The 15,374-nt window shown below is 42.6% G+C and overlaps 1 protein-coding gene across 1 annotated transcript in view; it reads left to right on the top strand.

Annotated features, from left to right (window-relative positions):
• Positions 1-7,396, top strand: part of LOC113407434 (EF-hand calcium-binding domain-containing protein 7-like) — a 39,498-nt gene extending 32,102 nt beyond the window's left edge. Inside the window, exons 12-14 of the mRNA XM_026655955.2 lie at positions 253-462; positions 4,546-4,653; positions 6,673-7,396. Coding sequence (XP_026511740.1) covers positions 253-462; positions 4,546-4,653; positions 6,673-6,747 — 393 coding nt within the window. The 3' untranslated portion in view covers positions 6,748-7,396. The remainder of the gene's footprint in view (positions 1-252; positions 463-4,545; positions 4,654-6,672) is intronic.
• The last annotated feature ends 7,978 nt before the right edge of the window (positions 7,397-15,374 follow it).

The following is a 15,374-nucleotide window of genomic DNA, read 5'->3' as shown; positions in this document are numbered from 1 at the left end:
ATGGCTGTGTGCTGTGTTGATTTATTCTAATTTCTGAATGACCGAAAAAGGTTACAAAGAACAGGAAATCTAGAGTTTTCTAAGTCTGTCTATTTTTTATACCCAATGGTGCACCTATATTTGGATAATTCTGCATCAGAGCAACTGTGAAAACAGAGCTGGGAATAAAAATCCGAGGAATAAATTAGGCATAAAGTAAGAAGAACTAAACAATATACTGTATATCATTACTGTATTTTTCTTCTATAACAGGCATGCCCCTTTGTCATTGACATCTATGCTGAAAAATGCAAACCCAGAATTAAAGCCGTTTATCTGGAGGCAGGCAGCAGGCAACTTAACAGGGCAATTTGCAAGTCTGTTGTTAACAAAGGAGATGCCAAAGTACTGGATAGTGGTGAAAGTATAATTGTCTATACCTACAAAAGTGATACACGGATCACTTCTGTTACTGAAAATAAGGTATTGTGTGATATTTCTCTTATGCACATTACACAAAATAATTTTCATGCTAATGTACATCATTGTTGTTACTCCCTTGTCATTAAGCTTTCTATAGTAACACTTTCTGATATATAGATTCTGTACCTACTTAATAAAAAAAGCCCCTTCTTTAAGGGACTGATCCAAAGTCCATTGAAAACAATGGGAGGTTGTCCATCTACCAGTTTGTCAAATGGACATTGGATCAGGCCTAAAGAAAACATTCATTTACTAAGAAGATGTAGGGCATTTGCATGCTGTATTATCAGCTGAATTCCTATCTGTATTTACAAAGGCATTGCACTTTTGTGGTGTAAAAGATTAGCAATATTATGTCTTCATGATTAGAACTGAGCAGGAATTTTTCAATAAAGAGTTTTTGTCACTAGAAAATGCTGATCAGTTCAAAGCAAAACTGTTCATGGAAAAAGATCAGTTTCTACAAATTTTGCATTTAGAAAAAAATGTGTACTAAGAGTGAACAGTGATATGCACAGATTTTGGTTTTAGGGGCTTATTATGGATGAAGCATTAAACTGTTACCTTTAAAGCTATCTTCTTTCTGTATCCTCCCGCCAGAATCGGATTACGGGTTTGGGGGGGCCCTGGGCCAGAGCAAGTGGTGGCGCCTGCAGTCCCCTCTGCACCACCACCCCCGGTGCTCCTGCCTGGGAACAAGATTGGGGCGCGGGGGCTTCCCCCGCCCGCCTGGTACTCCAACCGGGGAACGGGGCCAGGGTGCGGGAGCTTCCCCCACTCCTCGGTTGGCGTGCCATGTGGGCGGCACAGGTCGGGGCATGGGGGCACCCCAATTGGCCAGGGCTCCTGGGCACAGACCCCTTTGGTCCGGTGGCTAATCTGCCACTCCTCCCGCACCCTGAGGTACATAGGGCGTCCACCAGTTTCTACCATTTATTTTGAGTCTTGTTCTGGTCTGTTCAGGTTTTTGAGTGTCTTGCAGAAGGATTTGGCTTCTTTCTCTATTGTTGTCCAAAAGATTTACTAAATTATTAATCCAAGCTAATACGTGTAAATACAGGCAAAACTGTTCAGTGAGATGGAAGCAGAAATTTCAAACCCTTTTGCTTAGGGCTTAATGCCAAGTCTGTTCACACTCAGTTTCACTTACCTTAGGGTTTCAGAATAAGGAAATAGTGTAGTCAGTTGCTAGAATAAAACTAGGGCCTAATGTGGGTAGCCAAATTTTTTTAGAAGGGAACACTCATCAGCAGGGAATGACTTGGTGATCTAATAGTAAGTTTGAAATATCTAGACTCCCTGGAACCACAGGTTCAAATCCTGGCAGGACTCTCTCAGCACTTCATCCTTCAGAGGTAGATAAATTAGATGCAGCTTGGGGATTTTTCAGAGAAGTTCTTAAATACCAAGGGCCAAATTCTCTGCTGGTTAATGGAACTGTCACTTACACCAATGGAGATTTTGATTCCACAAGCTTCTCTGCTCTGCACTGGACCAGTTTGTTAAACTTTCATGAAAATCTTAGTTTTTTTATTATTATTATTACAAAAGACTGCAAAAGATAAATGGCCAATGTTATGTATATCACCATTCTCATAGCCCCCCCCAGAGTTTACTACTAACCTTTCAAATCATAAATACAGGCATTGATTGCAAGTATAATGGAAATAATGCTTTATTATTTCTAAAGTTAATTATAAGCGAATATACTAGTAAGTAAGGGATGGATTCTGTCTGGCCTTCCCAGCAGCTATAGGTGGAGTAAAAGGCCTATCTCCCATCCTTCTGTGGTCTGTGTCCCTGCACACACAGCCCCAAAGGGCGTAGAGAGTAGGTGGAGCCATGGCTCTTACCTGCCCATATAGGCCCTAAAATTAACTCTGTTATCAGGTCATAGCCTGCAATTTGAAATAAAAATGTGCTAAACAGTCTCTGCATCTGTTTCCATGCCCACTTGTTATTCACACACAGTACAGAATACTTTCTCTATGAACCATCTTCATCTCGCTTCCCATGTAGAAATGTAGACCCCTCCCAAAGAAAAGATCAGAACATAATAATAATAATAATAATGAAAAGATAAACACAGAGTGGTGTTTATGTTTTTTTCAGCCTCAGGATATTTCAAACATAATTATATTTGCATTCTAATCTACATAAACCTTTTGTACTGTGAGCATCTCAAACAGCACTTCTGCCAATCTTATCTTTATAGAGTCATAGGTAGCCGTTAAGTAGGAGGAGGAGGCTGCTGTCTGATACAGTCATATTCCTATTCCCTTTCACAATAAGTAGCAGCAATTGTTTGTTAGCATTCTTCTAAGAATCTCTAGCATTTCTCAATGCCCATGTGAAATCCAAATTTATCTAAACATGAGTGAATGGCAATACATACTAGCATGTCTTTAATTTAAGTCTTGTTTTCCAGTTTGAAATAGTTCCTTTGATTGTTTTTCTGAAAGCATGTAACATGTTAGATCAGCTCTATGGGGCCAGTCTGGGCTATTTTGTACAGCAATAAGTAGCATGTTGAATATACCAGCTCTGCACTGAGCCAGTTGATAATTAGGCCCAGCCCATAGGGGCTTTGTAATTTGATTGCTGTCCATAGAAAAGCTTAAAGTTTCTTCTTATCCGTAAGCTTTCCTATGTAGATTTTGACCATTTCTACTCACCACTGGGATGCAGAGGTTACAGAGGAGGGCAGGAGAGAGGGTTGGAGATAGGGTGACCAGATGTCCTGATTTTATAGGGACAGTCCCAATTTTTGGGTCTTTTTCTTATATAGGCTCCTATTACCCCCCACCCCCTGTCCCGATTTTTCACACTTGCTGTCTGGTCACCCTAGTTGGAGATGAGGTCTTACAAGTTATGGGTTACCTCTCCCCATTCTCTGAGAGGAGTGGGGAGGGATCTTCAGCCCGGTTGACTGACAACTCCATTCCAGAGTCATTCACTGGAAGCTGGGAGCAGCATGGCCTGTTCAGTCAGACCCAACCCACTGTTGCTCAGGTGTTCAAAAGTCACTGTGTCCCTGACATGGTGCTTTGACTGTCAGAGGTGGCATTTGGGGTGTAATTCACCGTCTGTGGAGTTGGACAGTCACTTAGCCACTACCCATCTACCCAGAAGCGGGGGCCTGCTCTCCCAGAGTTTGCAAACATTCCTGTCTTTGGAGCTAGGTGGCACCACAGAACTGCTTGAAGTTCTGTGCTGTGGTTGGGCCATACCATTCATTTCTTAAAAACCAGTTGGACTGTCTCCTGTTTTATTTATTGGGTCGTATTTCATTCTCAGAAGTGTGTGCACAGCTTCAGTGGGTGCCGTGGACACACACATCAAAGGGCAGGATGTAGCTCATTATTTAAACTGTTTTGTTTACATTAATTTTGTTGAATATTTAAGAATTATTTCATATGTAGGCAAGTTGTATTTTGGAAGAGATTGTTTGTAATGAATCCATGATCTGCACGTAATGAACATAATTACCACAAATCTGTGTGTGTGTGTCTCTCTCTCTCTCGCTCACACACACACATACATTCTCTCTCACTCTCTCTCTCTCTCTGACTTGAATCTTGCTCCTTCAGCTCCCAAATCAGTCCTCTACTGCTTGAGCTAGAGATCTCCTGTAGTACGTTCAATATCTTGGATATAGAGCTGGCCCCAAAGCATAACATTGTTTACTCATCATGCATGCCAAACAAGTACATTGTGCACCAAATTTTCTGCTGGTGTGAATTGGCAGAGCTTCAAGGAAGTTAGGGCCTGTGCCAGTTTACACTAGCAGAGAATCTAGCACTGTGGGTAAAATTTTCAAAAGCAATTGTGTCACATAGGAGTCCCATTGACTTTTAATCAGACTTGAGGTCCTAAGTGACACGGGTGCTTTTGAAAAAGGACTTAGGTCCCATACCAAGTTACTTAGGTGCATTTTAAAATGTTACCCTACATATTTAAAACTTTCCATCCCATTATAATAGCAATTTCAGATGAAATAACCTGCATCTTTAAGTTGTTTTATAAGAAGCAGCCATTTAATCATGAAGACTAATGAGACCTCTAACGTTTTTCCACTTACAGTCTGAAAACAAAGTGGTTATTCATGTCAACAATGAGCAGAGTAAGAACTGTGTAAATAACAGGGGACTCAACATTTTTGCTGTTGAAGTGGCACCAAAATCCATGATGGTAATGTTATTATTTCCCTAATTTAAAATCTTAGTAAAAATATCATATGTGGCACCTTTAGAGTTTGTTTTTTGCAAATCTTTCTGTATTAATATTGAGTATGTGGATATGAAGCAAAAGGAGAACTGTCCATCTATATGAGAAATATAGTTAAGATGGAGGGCATGATTTTCAAAATTGTGCACCTACCTTGCATGTGCAGGTATTTCCTTGTGCAGATGGCCAGACAAATGTACAACAAGCCAGTTTTTGCATGCAAATGTCTGATTCGCTTGCCCTTTCACTATAATTGTACATACTAATTATGAATACCTTTCAGCATTTACTCCTATTTAAAAAGCAAGCCCCTAATGTCAATAAAAGAGAGTTGTCATAGCAGATTGGTCACCATTAATAAATCTTGTAAATGCTAATGCAAACCTAACACAATTATTTTCAAAGCAGGAGATGTTTTGCCTGTATGAACCGTCAATTATAATGACTATACTTCTTAAATGATTAGTGTAAATTAAATCATGTTTTATTATGTGTGTTGTTGCAGTAGAGTGATGCATGTTCGTTATACTATTATTAAAGAGAGACAGTTAACCTAACATCCATAAGCTGCAAATGAATAATGTTGTTTATATTATTAGTGACACCTTAGATTATTAAAAATTAAAAACTTAAAAATCCAATTTCCTGTAACTAGGCAGTTTCACTTTTGTGCAAAATCAATTTCACTTTCAGATTTACTTCTAACACCTGCAGTGGCATGTTTATTTGTTTTCATTGGCATTATCATCTTAGGTTTGTTTAAAAAAAAAAAGCAGCTCTTAAACATTTTAATTTTGGGCCAAATTTAAGTTTCTCTTCATCTGATGCATTCCATGAGCATGAAGCACAGACTTAGTGTGTGCTTTATCCAGTCACACACAAAAAATACATGTATATGATGTACATTATGGACAATATAATTTCCAACAGGCAGACTTTTAAAAAAACTTAATTTATGGACAGTGCTTAGCCAATTGGCAATATGATTGGCTGACTCCCATTCCAGAAGTTGTACTATTTTTAGTAAAAGTTGAAATAAATGGGTATACAAGTTAAAAAAAACCTGCTCTATAAAGTGCTAAAAGTAAATAATAATATATGGAGATATACCTATCTCATAGAGCTGGAAGGGACCTTGAAAGGTCATTGAGTCCAGCCCCCTGCCTTCACTAGCAGGACCAAGTACTGATTTTTGTCCTAGATCCCTAAGTGGCCCCCTCAAGGATTGAACTCACAACCTTGGGTTTAGCAGGCGCAAATCACCGAGCTATCCCTCCCCTGAAGTACAGTGTCTCTCTTTCAAATGCAGATCATTCAAATGATATCACTCTGTATTTCATCATTATCCAACCTCTGGCCCCGATCCTGGCATGTGCAGATGGACTGTTGCACCCGCTTGGCGCCCCATTTAGAATGATGCAACTCCATGGGAGTGCAGGATTGGGGTTATTCTAACTGCTGATAGCTTTGATCAGATATAGGAGGCTCCATGCTGCAAGCAGGGCTTTGGAGCGGAGCCCGGAGCTGGAGCGCGGAGCAGCTCCGGAGCAGTGGAGCTGCAGGTTTTTGCCTGGAGCTGGAGCGGAGCCGGAGCACAGCTCCAAAGCCCTGGCTGCAAGGTGTTTTATTAGCTTCATTTTCCACTGGAATCAATGAGAATTCATAGATTCATAGATTCTAGGACTGGACGGGACCTCGAGAGGTCATCGAGTCCAGTCCCCTGCCCGCATGGCAGGACCAAATACTTGTAGGCTTAGGGCCCACTGCAGGATTTTACCCATAATGAAGTTAAATGCAGTAATAATACCTATCATTACACAACTTCAATTTTGCATCAGCTAACTTTTTCAATATGTACTAGAAATACAATTATTAATGTTATCTAGATGGCATTTTAAGTAGTAAATGTTCAGTTGGGTAGGAATTAAGGAAAGAATGGTAATTAAAGAGAGTTCATTATATTTTCCCTCTTTTTACATGCAGGTTTGTCAGCATGTGATGCCTTTGAAAGAGCAAGAAGAATGGATATATAATTGTGTGCATTCTCTCGTACCTTAAACACCATGTTTAGAAAACAGTCCACTCTTGGAGCTACTAAAACAAGAACTAAATCAGGATTGTCCTGCGATTAATAGATAAATTGATTAATCTTGTCCACTTCAGAACCAAGACTGATACAGATCATTTATTCTGTATCTATGCTTTGCTCCCATGGTTTCAGCTATTCAAGCCAATGAATCACAAAGCCTGACTTCAATCCTATCCAGTCCCTCAGATCTGATGGCCAGATATGGCTTTTTGTGACTGCAAAGCCTGCAGCCACAAGCTCCCCCCTGCACTCTGCCGATTTGAGGGAATTAGAAATATATATGCTTTCCTTTGTTGGAGGGGAACACAGCCTTGAAAGCATAAATCAGCTGGTAGGGTTGAAAGGAATAATCATCTGCAGAAAGAACACACACACACACGCTTTTTACATAAAATGAATCATTTATGTTTTGAATGTATCCCAAAGAACCAGCTTGCTACACTCTCTCTCACATCCTTAGCTGGTCCTGGGCATAAGGGTAGACAGTGGTCATTGACATGTAGTGGAAGTGCAAGTTATTGTTTCTCAGCTGTGCCTCACAAATGCCAAGGCTGGCACAGCCAACGGTCTTTCCTATAGCTTGCTGTGCAGTCCCACATGTGCAACTGTCTCTCCATCCACCTGCTCTTTCTTTTTGGACATCCCACCACTATCTCAAACTCCTCGTGTCAAAAACTGACCTTCTCTCTCTCCTCTTTGCCACCATTGACAACTTCACTCCATCCATGTCACGCCACCTCTAATTTTGATGTCAGTTTTGACTCCTCTCCTTTATATCCAGGTTTTTGGCAAACCCAATTTCTTCTTCCTCTATATCTCTAAAATCTGTCCCTTCCTCTCTGTCACTGACACTGTGTTAAAAATCTGACCTGTTATCTTTTACCCTGATTAATGTAACTTCCACCTCCAGGCTTCTCTCCTCTGTACTCTATCCAGAATCCTGCAACTAAAATCTTCCTCTCTCTTGAGATAACACTCCCTTGAATCCCTTCACTGGCTTCCACACGTTACCCAGTCAGACTCCCTGTACTCCACTTTCAGTGCTGTGCTTCTCTATTCCTGCCTTCGTTTCTGCTCTGATTCCCATCTGCACCCCTTTCACACACTCTGCTCAGTCCTTTCTTCTTCGAGCTTCCTTGTCTCCTTCTTCCCATATTGACTTCATGCCTTTTTTTCATGTTTCAGTCCGTGTATGACCACACTACAAAGACTATACCAACATAGTGGTGTAGCCGTATCTATGCCAATATAACCCTACAGTGTAGATACAGCTTACACTAACAGAAGGGATTTTTCCATCCAAACTCCACCTCCCCAAATGACAGTAGCTACATCAATGGAAGCACTCTTCTGTCAGCATAACTGTGTCTACACTTGGGGGTTAGGCCCTTCTTCCTCCATGGCCTCCGACAGACTCTCTTTATTATGAAGAATGTTTGCTTTCCTAACAGAACAAATGCTTAGTTACTCCTATGCAGTCTCTTTCTGAAAAATTACTAGTGTGCAGAGTGAGCCCTACTAGAGGAATGTTGAATTTTCTATAGAATTATTTAATCATGTGTATTCCTTTCTCACTTTCACCACTTCAACCCTCTTGACTTTATTTTGCAGCTGGCCAGCATAGCTATGTTGAGCTACCTTGTAAGTGTAGACAAGGCTGTATTTCATCTAGCTTCCGCTTTCCTGTGTGCCACATGCCATCCCTTTGCTCCTCCTTATGCTGACCTCTTCCCACCCACACCTGATCCTTAGCTGTTTGCATTGTGTTTAATTGACATGATCAGAAACTTCTTGAGGCAGGTCCTTATTTTCCTACATGGCTGTAAAACGTCACTGGCACCACAATCATAATAATGCGTATTTCCATTTTGGGTGCGGTACACTTTACAATTAAAATATGAAGCCTTTTTACATTTGTGACATTGTTTCTCTACTTTTGGTGTGTGTCTGTAAAGCAGATTCCATGCTACAAATACTGCTGTACCCAGTAATAAGAGAAGATTGCAATATATCTTCTATAAAATATTGCTGCTAAGGCACTGCATTCAGTTGATTTCATCTGCCTTAGTAGTTACGCTTGGAAATATTGAAAAGGAGCCATCCCTTATAATTACAGTATTGTGTTTCTACAAAGACTGGATTCTGTAAATCCGGTAGTGCAATTTGAAAATCGGTGCTGTATTTCCATCTGTTTGTAAACGCTTCCCTGAGGAAGAGCTTGCTATCTCAATTGGGCCTAGGGGCTCTTGGGGTTTAATATACACATTTGTGGTTTTGATTATGTGTGGGACTGTTATCTTAGGTCTGGTCTACACTACAGAACTATGTTGGTACAACTACATTGTTGTGTGTGAAGAATCCACATCCCTGAGCGACATAGTTATACCAACCTTAACCCCCCATGTAGACAGCGCCAGGTTGATGGGAAAGCTTCTCCCACTGACACACCACTCTTAGGGAGGTGGATTAACTATGTCGATGGGAGAGCTCTCTCCCATTGGAGTAAGAGCATCTTCACTTAAGTGCTACAGTGGCACAGCTGCGCCGATGCAGCATTTTAAGTGTAGACCTGCCCTGAGTCTTGGAAATATTAAGAGTGGGGGCTCTTGGTTTTATTTTTCCAATCTATCAGTGATTTGATTTTTTCCCCTTTAGTGTTTCTTGCTGTTAGTACTTAACTTACACTTGCTCTGATTGATTAAGCCACTGCTTGCTTTTTTTATTCCTTTACATTTTTTAAAAAAATCTGGGTATAAGGTGTCATGGTCAAGCTCCACCTGCTGAACACTTACGAAACTGTTGAATTTGGGGCCCAACTTGCTGGACCAGTGTGATTTTAAGCTCCCCTTTGTCACTGAGTAAGCTCCAGCCACTGTCTCTCACTCAGGGCCGGCTCTGACTTTTTTCAGGGCGGCCGGACCCGGAGGCAAAGCAAAACAAAAAACAAAACCCTGGGCGCAGGGCGGCTGGACCCGGAGGCAAAGCGGAAAAAAAAAAAAAAAAACCCTGGGTGCAGGGAGGCCAGACCCAGAGGCAAAGCAAAAAAATAAAATAAACCCCAGGGCGGCCGGACCCGGAGCCAAAGCAAAAAAATTGGTCAGCCATGCTGCCCTAAGATTGGACGCAATGCCGCCCCTTAGAATCTGCCGCCCCAAGCACGAGCTTGCTTGGCTGGAGCCTGGAGCCAGCCCTGCTCTCACTTCAGGCTCTTTGGCACACTTCCTGGGTGTAGACTCTTTGAAATCCCTTCTGGAAGTGGAATCACATAGCTCAGCTACTGTAGGCCCTCAGGACCAGGCCAGACCCCCGAAAACACCCCAGTAGCTTAAAAACAGCCACTCCCAGAGATCCCTCCTTGTGGACACTCTGATTTATAGTTTACCTCTTCAGGGGCACATGGTAGTTGAAGTAAATAGGCACAGACTTTGCATAGGGTTTCTAAAATAATAACTGTTAATTCAAACAGCATAAGAGATATACAGATTTAAGCAAAACATTCCTTGCCTCAGTTTCCTTACCACTCTTGAGTGTTTTTCAGGATTTGAGTCAGTTTCCTTCTAGGGTTCCAGGTCCCCTCATCATTAGTCCTCCAGGTCTGGCATCTCTTCCAAGTCATGGAGTCTCTCTCTCTCTTCCCTGCAGTCAGTGACAGTGTCCTTCACCTCTGGCTGGCTGCAGTCAAAAAGGTTCCCTCACTCATGATACATGCCCCTTTGTCCCTCTCCCTTGAACTTCTCCACCTTTGCATTTTTAAACACCTGCACTAACACCTGATTTCTTTGTTCCCTTTCTGGGGATTTTCCATTCCTCCAAATCCCCCTCCCAGCAGACCACCTGTAATGATGACTGCATTCTTCCAGTTTAGGCACCCTCCACCTTACCACACTCATTTTTCTGCCAGTCATTAACAACTTATTTTGTTTGTTCTGTAGCTTCTTCCAGACAGGGAGTGTGATGATACATGATAGGCCCTTATCAGCCTTTGTCTGATTTGCTATGTGTAGAGGATTGGAGTTATCCATAGAGTTCACAAAATCATCCAGAATTCATAAGTTGTACAGAGACAGGTCCCCCAGATTGTCACATAAGGTCATAAGGAAATAAGCCCTGTAAAAAAGATGACGGCTTTGCTTTGGGTTCTTAGCTGCTGACTTTAACCAACTATCTTCAGGTGAGCTGGAATAAAGAAGCTGGATGTAACACCCAGGAACGAGCTGAAACAGAAATGACACACTTTGTCTATTGCAGTTTTTATAGTTATGCTAAGTGTCAACATAAAGAACTGTGACACCAGTGACTGGCTTCTTAAAAGGCGTCTGTTTAAATAGGTATTAAATTTATGTGACCTTGTCTGACTGAGTAGCAAGTAGTCTTGAAAAGCTATATTTATCCACCAGCAACTCTTGTACTCTGACTTATTCTGCTGTAACAGTATATTAGGCAGGGAAAGGTCAGTTCTGAAATGAGAGCACTGTTACAGGACTGCCACAATTTACATACTGAAGGTACCAGTGCTTAGACAGATCTAGGGTGACCAGATAGCAAGTGTAAAACATCGGGACCAGGGCTGGGGGGTAATAGGTGCCTATATAAGAAAAGCCCCCAAAATCGGGACTGTCCCTATAAAATCAGGACATCTGGTCACCCTAGACCAGGGGTCGGCAATGTTCGGCCCCATTGGCCCGGGACGGTGAACCGCGGCCAGTGGGAGCCGCGATCGGCCGAACCTGCCGCGTCAGCAGGTAAATAAACTGGCCCGGCCCGCCAGGGTGCTTACCCCTGCCCTAGACAGATCTTACATGTGGTCTGGTTCTCTAACCTATAGGACAGATAGTAAAGGTCCATTTTCAATATCATTTGGAAAAAGTATAAGTTGTAGCAACATGCATTGTAAATATTTAACCTCTTGGGCCTGACAAGCTAAACCAGCCAACATTTAGAACCCTTCTCTAAGGGCACTGTGAAAGGATGGCAACAGGACACACCTTTGAAAGGCTGCCCCAGGGTCCTAATAGTACACAAACAGTCACTGGAAGTTTCATACCACTAAGAAAAAGCTGGTAGATTGGCTGGGAAACAACAAGACCTTGCTAGATAAAATGGTATAAAATGCATTATTCCTGTCACTGCATTCCCCATGTTTATAAAATCAAAGTCCAGCTGGTTGTAGCAGGAATCTGATACTCCTTGTATACTCATTTCAAGACTGCTGTTCAAAGACATATGGACAAATTTTCTCCCAATTTTGCTGAAACCATCTCCTTTGTCTTTGGAGAGTAAATCTGCCAATTTTCTGGCCACACTAGTTTTCCAAACCAAAGTTACAAAGAAGCTGAAATGGGCTTGGACCACAGTAGTAGAGTGCCACCTTAGCTATAGACAGGGACCTATAAAATCCCCATGATAAATGGAGGCACCAGGTATCGCTCGTGCCCATCCAGGCACTGACATCTTCAGACGCTACTAACTGATATGGACAGTGCTAAGTCAATGGAAGAATTCTTCTATCGACTGAGCTACCACCTCTCGGAGAGGTGGATTAACTACAGCAAAGGGAGAACCCCTCCCGTCACTGTAGTGAGCGTCCAAGCGCTACAGCAGCGTAGCTGCAGTGCTGCAGCTGTGCACTGTAGCATTTTAAGTTTAGATATAGCCTGAGAAGCTCATCTCAGCTGAAGAACTTCCTTGCAGCGTTGACTCCCCGCTATCATAGCATTGGCCGGATTTGCTGGTTGGACAGTACTATCTTGTCTTATGTCCAGCAGATTGCGATTCTCCACAGTTGATGATTGTATCTGGGAATCTGTGACCGACACAGCTTGTCCCTGCGTTGTTTCTGTAATGGAAAGCATTTTTGTATGGACAGGTTGTTAATCTGACTCACAGCCCCCTAGGGGAAGGACCGGTGGGACTGCCTTGAGTCTGGCTCCTACCCTTCAACCCATCTGGCTTGGGTGACCCTACCAGGTGTAATACTCCAGCAGGCATAGCTCTCAGGGTCATCGGAACATGCGAGCCTTCCCATTCCATCAAGGCGCAGTCCCTGGGGAGATGCAGGAGAAAATGGAGGATCCTGGACACCCTAAAGGACTCTGACTTACACCCAGAGAACACACAAGGGTGACAAGGAAACTGAAGCAGGGAAGGGCAAGTAGGTGTTGAACTGTTTTGTCCAGATCTGTGTATCTCTTGTGCTGTGTACAGTGAAGAGTAACTGTTTTAGAAACGCTTTTGCAAAGATTGTGTATTATGTGTTTCAGTCATTATATATCCCTGGAGAGATAAACTGCAAACCAGTGCCCACGAGGATGTGCTTAAGTGACTGGTGTTTGGGGGTGCGGGGTGATCAGCATGGATCAGGGGGCCTACGGCAGCTGGACTGCAATGTCCCACTTCAGTGAAGGGGTGACTGAGAGTCTGTGCCCAGAAAGTGGCCCAGAGGGGCCAAAGAAAGAGAATGTAAGGATCTATTCAGACCAAGAGAAGCTTAAAAGGACCCAAACACAACAGCCTGGTGATTGTCTAGCTGGGGAAGCTTAACCAGGGGTGTGACTGGGTAAAATGCTATTTCCAATTAAGTCAATGGCAAACGCCCACTGACTTCAGTAGGGTCAGGACTTCACCCTAGAGCTATAATCTCAAAGCACTCATAGGAAACAAAGAGCAATATGCAACAAAGAGTCCTGTGGTACCTTATAGACTAACAGATGTATTGGACCATAAGCTTTTGTGGGTGAATACCCACTTCGTCAGACGCAATAAGTATCTTCCTTAGCTCTTGTGGCTTCATTGTCTCCCTTCGCCCACCCCTTTTCACCCCAGCCCCCAATCTTTCTCTCTCGGAGACTGGTTCCTTTGCCAGAGCCTGATATTTGATCACCGAGGCCCAAATCCTGCAAAGATTTATGCATATGTGTACCTCTGCAGCCATCTCTGGTGGGACTGGATGAATTAAATTATTTCCTTGATTTCAAAACGAAAATTAGTGCCTTCCTGCTCTTGAGACAGAAGCACATTCTAAGTGCTGTTTCACCCTTCAGAAGGGTAAGAGTAGTGCTATAAACAGCTGTAGATTGAGCTTCCACTATGTTCATTTTCCCTCGAGAACAATAATAATAAAACATGGCACATCTATAGTGCCTTGCAGCTGAGAATTTCAAAATACTTTGCAAACAATTAAATATTCTCCTGAAGTAGGTATTATTTTAGCCGTTTTTACCTGGAGAACCAAGGTACAGAGATGTTAAGTCACTTTCCCAAGGTCATATAGTGAATCAGCTGAAGAACCAGGAACTGAATTTAGGAGTCCTGGCTTGCAATCCCCCCTGGTCTGGTCTTTAGACATACTGGGTGAAATCTTGGCTCTTCAGAAAACAATGATAAAACTCCCATTGACTTCAAAGGGGTCAGGGTTTCACGCACTGCCTACATACATCAAAGACAACTGCAAGCTTATAGTGTATTTGCAGAAAATAAATAGTTACTCAAATGCATATTGTGCAAAAATTCTGTAACACAACTGGTACAGTATGCATACCTAAGCTTAAAAGGAAAGTGTATGTCGCAATAACACTGATTGTTGATATCCATTTAAAAGAAAGAAAAACAGACCCCCTGTTGCCCAGCCTTAGGTTAACAATGGCCGTTGACTTTGGCAACAAGCTGTAAGAATAGGAAGAAATTAATCAGAGTAGTTAAAATAAATACTTTACCTTTTAATGTAAGCTCTGGTAGTGCTGCTCCCTTTTCCAAATCTACATTAAAAAAAACCACCTTCAACTTTAATGTGAATGAATTCCGTTCCATTTGGGTGCTGTAATGCTTTAAAAACTAGTATTGATAAAAGCATTGATAAAAGGGCCCACAGAAGGGTAATGTAATATACACCTTGCCATCTAGGAGCTTCATGATTGTCATTGTTTATGGGTTGGATTAAACCTCACTGAAACTGGGGGTTGTAACCACCGCCCATCATTTGAAATAGTTATAAGAAGCCCTTAATGTCCTTTATAGAACCAGGCAGCTTACACAACAGGGGCCCCAAACTAAACCACAGGTACCCAGGAATTTGAATGATGTGGGCAGAGGGCTGTAAACTGTCTCCTGTTGTTTGATTCCTGCCGTGCTGTATTCAGGGAAGCAGGACTGTGTACATTCTTTGTAAGGAAATAGGATTGCACCAAAGAAACACCTATCACCAATTTCTCCCCCTAAATGGAGCTATCTGCAAGACCTTGAATTTTCAGCTAACTGCACAGGTCACCATGGCTATTCAGAACTTCATGAGCTAGATATCAGAACCTCGTACAGGTCGGTCGCATCTTACGCGCATTTACCATGCGCGATTTCAGCTTTACGCGGTCGGGGGGGGGGAAGTGCAGGCGATTTCACCAGCGTGAGACACGAATTTGCTGTTCCCACTAACATATTTTTGGGGGGGGACTTGACAGCAACAGCATGTCTTTAGGCCCATAGGCTTGCGCACGGGGTGTGCCGGGGAGGGATTGGATGGGGCATGGGAGTCCAGGGGTCTCTCAGGGGGTGGATTGGGGTCAGGGCAGTCAGGGGACAGGGAGCAAGGAGGGTCCTGGGGGGG

Source organism: Terrapene carolina, unplaced genomic scaffold, assembly GCF_002925995.2.
Source record: "Terrapene carolina triunguis isolate 2854851 unplaced genomic scaffold, T_m_triunguis-2.0 Scaffold211, whole genome shotgun sequence".
Taxonomy (NCBI): domain Eukaryota; kingdom Metazoa; phylum Chordata; order Testudines; family Emydidae; genus Terrapene; species Terrapene triunguis.
This window is presented reverse-complemented; position numbering and strand designations above follow the sequence as displayed.